The sequence below is a fragment of the Cornus florida genome, unplaced genomic scaffold, assembly GCF_030987335.1.
Source record: "Cornus florida cultivar Cherokee Brave unplaced genomic scaffold, ASM3098733v1 CherokeeBrave_3.0.0_Hap2_Chr05, whole genome shotgun sequence".
Taxonomy (NCBI): Eukaryota; Viridiplantae; Streptophyta; class Magnoliopsida; order Cornales; family Cornaceae; genus Cornus; species Cornus florida.
Window position 1 is genome coordinate 101,872,857 of NW_026775575.1, and position 9,301 is coordinate 101,882,157.

Below are 9,301 nucleotides of genomic sequence, written 5' to 3' on the forward strand. Positions count from 1 at the left end.
TTCTCTAAACACTTATTCATGGCGCTAATGGAGCTATTTGTGGATGTAATGTGCAAGAAAATTAGCGGTGTGGGGTGCAATACATTTTCAATTGCAAAAATAAATCTCTTTTGCAAAGGTACCACTTTTTTTCCAAAGGTACCATGTTATTGAACTAAAGGTACCACTTATTTATGGATGTAATGTGCAACCTAATTAGCGGTGTGGGGTATAAAACCACGTTTTCAACTGCAAAAATAAATTCCTTTTGCGAAGGTACCACTTTTTTTCCAAAGGTACCACGTTTTTGAACTGAAGGTACTCATTTTTGGCGTCAAGGTACCACGTTTTCTCTAAACACTTATTCATGGCGCTAATGGAACTGTTTGTGGATGTAATGTGCAACTTAATTAGCGATGTGGGGTGTAATACCATATTCAATTGCAAAAATAGGTACCTTTTGTAAAGGTACTACTTTTTTCCCAAAGGGACCACGTTTTTTGAACTGAAGGTACTTCTTTTTGGCGTCAAGGTACCACGTTTTCTCTAAGGAAGATCCAAACCAATTTTTCATTCATTAAACTATCCATTTATCGACACCATGGAACCAAGGAAGATCCAAACCAATTTTTCATTCATTATAAACTGCTTCAGTTTTAAACTCCATCAAATTTGAAATTAGTACATTAATATAGTAGTGAAAGAAATTTCATTGAGACCCTAATATAATAAGCCATACAATACTAATTCCTGAGAACCCAAAAGAGCAACTTCATTTGATTTCATGTAAGGTAGATGCCAATATAATAAGCCATACAATAGTTGCAAAAATATACCAACCTAATCCACAATCAAAAGTTGCAAAGCTACTATTCTTTAAAACTTTAAAAATAGCTAACACCAACAGAGTGCAAAATACATGAAAAAAAAATGACACTATTCAACAATACAAATGTCCCATATCCCACATCATTTCAGGTACCACTTTTTAGAAAATTCAACGATCGTCCTATCCCACTTCCTCTAGCTTCCAACTGGGCAAATACTGGTATGTGAGGTTCCTTGAGGTAAATGGTACCTTGTTAGCTGATGGAGGTGATGTTAGAATCATAAAAAAAAAAAATAAAAAAAAAAATTACTAACCACAAGTAAGCTGATGGAAGCTTACTTGAAATCAACATGCTTGACCAAATGGATAAAGTGCTTTGTTCTTTACAAAATCCTTCATTGTGTTATTGTCATCTGAAAGCAAATTTGAAGCAATAATTGCACGTAATCTATCAACATCCACCTGCAAATTAAACCAGGTAAAGACAAATCATGAATATAGGATTGAGAAATGGACTTCATGCGTGAATACATATAAGTGTAAATAGATAGGAATCTAGTGTTGCAGAAACTATATATTTGATAAAGAAAACTTTTTCAACAATGTTGAATTTGGCATATGCACAAAATCTCGGTGATACTAAACTTTTATATGTGAAATATTGCATAAACAGGTAGCTTCATCCTTGGGAAATATGTTAGCAATTTGGTCAGATCAGCACAGAGACAGAACATAAACAAAACCAAAACAAATCTAATAATACGAAAGATCTCCCTGTCCCAAAATAGTTATCCCTTTTTACTGATTCCAAACACTCAATGGCACACACCTTTTTTCTGACATTCCAAAAGTAATCTTAAAGTGACTATTTATTTTGAAATTTTTTAATCATTCATTTCAATATGTCGTAGTTTCAGTATCTTTTGTGTTCGGTTCATTTTTAATGAGCACCACTAAGTACAGTGAAGTGACCATATTAACTGCAATATGTTCATTTAAAATGACAGGAGTCCAGTATTTGCGTATCTAATTGGTTAGGTGATGTAGGAAAAACAAGGTTGACTAATGATTTAAGCTACTGATCTCATACTGAATTCTTTGACAATGAAAAACTGTCTGAAAATATTTAAGAATATGCTATTCATTTAAACCTCATCTAGCAAAGCTGGTTTCTACTCGATAGGACCCATTATACAGTGGATGTCAAACATTTTCTATATCATTCATTACAAGGGAGTACTGTTGCTTACTTCATGTTAGATTAAAACTCACTAGAGCTGGATGCTTTCTCTTTCAAAAAAATGGCACACATTAAGGGTATACTGCATTAGGGGGTTCTAAGGTTGAAAATTTTGTTGCCTAAAGGGGTTGCTTACCGCTCTCTTTGTTTCAACACGTGCCATAGTCCCCTGGTCTTCCCGCTATTGACACTACGACATTGCAGCCTAGCGGGGAGAGATCGGAAAGCGAAGTACTTGCACACAAACATGGGTTTAAAAGATGCAAAAAGAAAAAAGAAAGGTATAAGCTGGAAAACGTGTAAAAACAGAATGGGGAGTGCAGTGAAGAGGAAGGAAAACGTTATAGTGGATGCATTTTGTGGTTGCATTAATTTTTTAAATTATGTTTGCATGTATTGGAATTGAAGACCCTCCAGTTTCAACCCTTGAACAAAAGTATGTAGGAATGTGGATCAGTTTTACAAATATATTTTTTGAAACCTTTAAAGGCAAGACCCATTTCTTCCTTTGAAGACTAATGACCAGTGGGTGCTTAGATTAACAATGCACCAATGGTTTAGAAGAAAACAGAGAATTAAATGATTAACGAAGAGTATCGAGGAGATTGTGTGATTTAGTAATTCGGTATTTTCTTCATTCAGGGAAAAAAATAAATAAGACCCATGTAAAAAATAGAATTGGGCTTCACCTTCTCTTTTGGGTGACTGAGTGAACCATCCCATTTCTCCATGAAGTCCAACATGAAAGCACCACAACTATCACTGAATAAAAGACTGTTTAGGTATCTGTTAATTATAATTGTGAACATAATCAGTACACCAAACTAGGAACATTAAGTGATAAAATTACCTATCGGGCTGTTGAGGTACGTTGGGCACATTGTATATGAAGTTTTGTAGATCTCTTCCGGTGAATACCTCAACCAACATTACCTACAAATGCACAATATATAAATGATTAGAGTAAAAAATTCAGTACCACGTTCTTCAACTTGTATACTTTACCGTCTTAATTTAACAGTAAATGAATACATAATCAAAAAAATGAGCTCATATGTAATAAGCGTTTACCAAATCTTTTGACATCTTGTCTGGAGTACGCTTATCATGCAAAGAATGTTTGTTTGAATCCAACACATCCATACGACTATCGCAAATGTTAAAGACATACAAGCACCAATGTTTCTCATTTACAAGTATTGGAAAGAAAAGCTGCATATTTAACAATGTAAAAATTTAATTACTTTTAGAATCATATTTTTTTGATAAAAGTATAATAATTATTTATGTTTGCAAGCGATAAATATTACCATATTGAATTGGCAAACTTTGTTATCATCGACATTCCTTATCCTTTTATAGTTGTTCCAAACTGCTTGTATTTTACCTTTCCTATCAACCACTTTTGAAGGTATCTTGGAAAGTTCAATCTGAAAATGCACACAATTGATAACCTAATATGTGTCAAACAAACATTCACTATAGATAGAAGAATTTGTTACCCCAATCGAAGGCGGAAAGAAAAATTTGGTTCCTCTACGCTTTTGTTTCAGCTGGAGCATTTGGCAATAGACTTCAACCACCTACAATGATCACATTTAAACCATTAATGCATGCGTGTGATTGGTTTGAAAAATCAATGAACTTTAAGTGAACATACCATATTTGATATCCAATGATTGTAAGAGATTGTTCTCATCTCTTTTCTTGTGAGGAAAATATCATTTATGTTCACCAGCATTTCACTATAATTAAACAATAACATATTAAGTGTTTGAGCATAGAAAGTAAGTAAATATAGAGCAAATAAGAAATTATTTATATAATTTCTCACTCATCATTTCTGCTCTCATCCATGGCATATGAGATGACTGCCTTTGCTTCTGGACGAAGGACACGCAATCGGTTGACCTTCATTTCAACCCAAGGTGATCCCTTATGGCGCCCAGGCTTTATAACACGTAATAAAGGGATCACTGCTTCCTGCACATCACGCTCCTCTTCCATTACTGTGGAGGTTCCCACTTCCTCCTCCATTGGTGCGGGGATTTCTCCTTCCTCCTCCATGGGATCGTGTTTTGTAAAAGATTGCCAGGGTGAGTTTGCTTGTCTTGTGGAGGTTTCGAATTCCTCCTCCACTGGTATGTGGGATTCATCTTCCTCCTCAATCGGATTGTGTTGTGCAAACAATTGCGAAGATGGGTTAGGTTGTCGTGTGGATGAACTGGGTTCTGAGGATCTCGACCCCCTGCCTTGGCCTACATTGTGCCGTTGCTTCCATTTCTTAACAACTTTAATAATTTCATATGCCAACTCCTAACAATTTTAAACAAGTTTAATAAATATATATATCAGTTAATATATAAATGTAACCGTAGAGTTCCAAGTAATTATGAATATGCAAATATAACCGTATATTTAGTACCAATTATAAAAAGCCATAATTGACGTGATTACCTTATCGGCATCTTCAGATGTATCAGTTGTAAACTTTACCTCACCGAAGCCGAAACCATTATATTTATGCTTCTCCAAATTCAACCTCTCGCCTATTAATTTGTTGGTCCATCCACGTACGCATGACATCTCAGGCTTCGGTTTTGGTCCATTGACATCCACACGGTGTAGGTAGAAAAGCTACAACATATAAGCCATTATGATAATGACATTATAGCTATTTAAAATAAAATGATAGACACATTACAAATATTATATCTTAGAACATACCATGAGAAAGAACAAGCATCCATGTATGTATGTACAACCTTCTCTTCCTTCCTTTCCTTTATAGGACGCAATTCCTTTTTTCAACCAATCTAAAACAAACTTCCCCCAATTATACGATTTAATAGCATCCACATTGTCAACCGCTGCCAATAACCTTTTGCTTGTCTCATTTTTCGATATGGGTGCTAGAAGTGATCCGCAAGCGAAAAGGACAAAAGCCCTCTTGAAGTCATCCCCAACAGGAAGAACGTCTAATTGATGCACTAAGTTTGGCACTTCTATTACACCGTCCTTTAAAAAAATGCCATTTTCTAACCAATGCACACTTTGTACAATATAATTTGGCACATCTTCTCCTCTTCCCGAGGGTAGGCCAAGTACCTCTTCAACGTCACTTGGCGTAACATGGATCCGAGCGCCAGATTCAAGGGTGAGATGAGATGTTCTAGGGTCAAAGTGTTCTACCAACCATAAGCACATGTTGCGCTTCAAAATGGTACACTCGATGTCTAAAAGGGACCCAAACCCAATCTCTTGTACGGCAACCTTTTTGTCTTCACTTAAATTGCAAACCGTTTCCTTGAATTTATTTGGAGAACACCGGGTATTCAACATCTACAAATAAATTACCAACACAGGCACATTAGATACAAAAAGGAAGGATAGAGCACATATATGGACATAACAGTCCAACTTAAATTTACCAATTTGCACTTCTACACATTACATGTTGAAAAGATTCAATCTCAAATCTGCTAGCTTACAAAGGCACTTGGGAGTACTCATATATTCCTAATTCATTAATTCAATACACATTCTTCGGAATTAATCCAACTAAGCAAGTTAATGATAGGTAAAACACACAAAAATAAGCATATATAAAGCATCACTTAACCCAATCGAATAGATAAAAGGAAAAAAAAAAAACACTTACAGTTTTTATTTTTATTTCTTTTATTGAAATTGTTGAAAAGTTCTTTTCCTTGGATGTTAATGGTTGTATGGTTTACCTAATAAGGGAAGGAGGAAGGATCCAATGTCCTCATACCATTTGTTATAGGAATGAAGGTTCTACCTCGTATTTTTAATTAGAGAATAACTCTAGGGGGTTTCGATTACCATTGGAAATGCTCAGCTCAGAGGATAAGTAATGGACCTTTTTGTTGATGATCTTATGTTAATCGCAGCTGGGATGTTGAATCTGTTAAAATACTGACAGAATCAATAGCTCAATTTAGTTTTAACTTCTATTTCTAGCTTGATTCCAAATAATGCAAAGAGGTGTCATATTCTGATCTGGTATAGAGACTGCTACTCAAAACCTAATTCTCAGAAAGCTTAATTTCTCTATTAGGACCCTCCCAATTAGATATTTGGGAGTGTTATTATTGTCTAATAGACTGAATAAGCAGCACTGTGATCCTTTAATTGAGGAGTTTTGGACTACCAACTACTCATTTTGTGCTGGAAGGTTACAACTTATAAAGTCTATGCCATTCTCAGTGCAAGTTTATGTGGCTTCCCCCTTTGAATCTAGGACATTCAAAATTCAAACACACAATCAATTACCAATTAAGCACCCAAATTGGCCCACAAATATTAATAACATCAGTTTCTCGAGTCAAATAAATAAGTTAAGAATTATCCTTTTTCAAATAAAGTTTTATGACAACACCATGATAATGATGATTTTTATTTTTGGGAAGCACTGGAAGTGTTTTTGTTGCTTCTACAACTGAATAACTACACAAATCTTTCAACCTTCAAACACAAAAACACACACACAAAAGAAAATAAAAAAAAAAAAAAATGAAAATTTTGTTGTTTATATATTAATAAATTTTGTTACTTTATATTGTACTTTGTTTCATATACAATTGGGTGCCTGTCTTAATTGACAGATTTATGCTTCATGCGGTTAACATCCAATTTATTATTAGCATGAAAAAAACTGGAATAAAAAATATATATATATATTTAAATAATTAAAGATATGACTTACCAGTATGAAGTGATGAAAGCACTCTAAAATATGGTAAGACCGTAGGGTGCTGCAATTGTAAAAATTATAATCCACAATAAGGGCCTTCAGCTTGTTCAAGACTAAAGTTCAACCCAAATTTACCAGTTAGTCTTTCAAATCCTGCAAAGGGAGATCCTGTTTCAGTCATTATCTTCACAAATATTTATAACTAAAATTCATAAATAAAAAAAAAAGTATATAAAAAAGATCATAAAAATTTTCACCAAATAGGATTTAGTTTGCAAAACAAGAATTACAGTTACAAATCTCAGAACAAGATAACCATAAACACGAGAAGCTAGAATGAACACGAACAGTCATCTTAAGACATATACACCAACTTATTAACTATTAATAGAAAATCGAACATGACACAGATATTCAAATTTATAAGTCCAGTCTTCATTTAAGCTGAGTCTTATGCAGTAGTTATGCTACAAAATAGGAACCACATGCTTTAGCTTTTATGTTACTATAATTGTAAATTAAGGAAGGCTATTCTAAGTGTAAAGAAATAAGAAAGTGTGCATCAGAAACAAAGAAATAAAGAAAGAATTAATGAAAGAAAATAGAGTTAGCATGCTTAGGAATGCAAGGCTCTCTTCAAACTGGCAACTGTATGCTAAACTAAAAACTACTTCAACCCTTGTTTTCTTTAGATATACTCTTGTTGAAACTCAGAATTTGTAATTTGGTGGTTTGACAAATCTCACACATACATGTTACTTTCAGAAAAATATGTGTACATGAGTCCAGTTAACTGATGGGAGATATTCTGATGACGTTTTCTTGAGTCTCCGTTCAAGTTTCAAGCATAAATAATTTATCCTATAATGAATTTATAAATAAGGTCACATCAAATCCAACTTCTAGTGGAGTTATTTTTTTGTCTTTCTTAAAGGGCAATAAGAAAATTGAAGACCCAATCAGGGTCATCTCTCCTTTCTGCATTTCGATCAGCAAAAGGAGAAAAGGTTTTGGAAGTGGAAGGGACAATCACCAGCCAGCCGGTTCTTCAAGACGTGGGAATTTCTACATGGCCTAGTATATTTTTGTGATAGTTCAACTCTTTAGTATTCAAAATGCTACTTTATATATATATATATATATATATATATATATATATATATATATATATATATATATATATATATTTGATAAAAAAAGGGGTCAGGTGACATGGTGAAAGCTTAAACTGGCCACTATAAGGAGACATATTTAAGTATGAGATCAGCCATTTCGTAGGCTGTAAACAAGCTGAGTCAAGCCAACTTTATAGAGCTTATGCTCAGCTTGGCTGGTTAGAAGCAGTGTCTGAGCTTAGTTTGAGCTTGGTTAATTTTTAAACAGTTGTGATCAAACTTGACTCACTCAAATAAACCAATTACTCAGCTCGGTTCGCATAAATGAATTGAGTTCTTAAGAAGTTCTGGAGGATGGGAAATTTGGAGCCTTGTTATCATAATTGTTAGTCAAAATAAAATACGCGCGTCATGCTTTGCAACTTCTCACTGTTGGAGCAAAAGATTGAGAAAATGTGTCTGTGTGACTGTAGATTCTTAGTTTTAATTGTTGATTAAATTTGGACCATTGACTTCTTTTTCTGTAAACAAATGAATATCAAATCTAAAAGATAGGTGAAACGCATGAAAAACTTAAATTAACAGGATAATCTGCCAAGGAATGCTCTACGATGTCTCTAAATGCTAGTTCAAAGTTTCAAATTATGTATCCACATAAGGTATAAAGGAAAAAACAATCATGAGACTTGCTACATCAACAATATTCAAACATATATACAATAATAACAACGAAATAGTAAAAAAAGGTTCAATAATTGCTGTACTACTTTCACAAGTGATTGAAATTTGCAATAAACTGTACATTATGCATAAAAAGGCTTCCTAATAACTATTGGAAAATCTGAAAATTTGGATACAAGTCCATTCAACCAATCTTTTCCTAAGTCCTTATACTTTATCATATGTTTGGTTGCCAAGAAATTGGGAAAACAAGAAGAAATTAGGAAACATGGAATCTTGTAACAATTCTACTCCTTTATAGAAACTTGTTAATCTTAAAGTTTTTCTTCTTTCCTTATTTTCTCTGCTACCAAATAATAGACAGTTCAAAATTGTTGTGTTCTAGCCTAATTTAACCTACATCTTAACTTAAAAAGTCCAAGCAATGACTTAAACTTTTATAAAAGATTGGGATGATCAATACCAAAGTCCATGCCTTCTACCAAACAAATTTAATGACATAGCTAGCCCTTTGTCCTACATTGTTAATTCTCAACATACACAAAGAAACATCATCCACATATGCTACAAAATGAAATTTTGCATAGACACCATTATTAGTAAGACAAATCCAACAAAATGAGATTAATTAATCAACAATAATCTACTTATCCTAAATTATTTTTCAGTCAACTTGTTCATTCTATAGAGAAAAGAGTATCACCCAGTGGCCTAATTGATAGAGTGGCCAGCTTCCTGTG

At 33.7% G+C, this 9,301-nt stretch overlaps 1 protein-coding gene across 1 annotated transcript; it reads right to left on the bottom strand.

Moving 5' to 3' along the window:
- Positions 1–3,878: 3,878 nt before the first annotated feature.
- On the bottom strand, positions 3,879–5,255 carry LOC132309871 (uncharacterized). The gene is made up of 3 exons (XM_059808131.1): positions 4,776–5,255; positions 4,506–4,685; positions 3,879–4,364 (listed from the first exon to the last, which is right to left on the bottom strand). The coding sequence occupies exons 1-3, from the start codon at positions 5,253–5,255 to the stop codon at positions 3,879–3,881; spliced, it is 1,146 nt and encodes a 381-aa protein (XP_059664114.1).
- Positions 5,256–9,301: the final 4,046 nt, after the last annotated feature.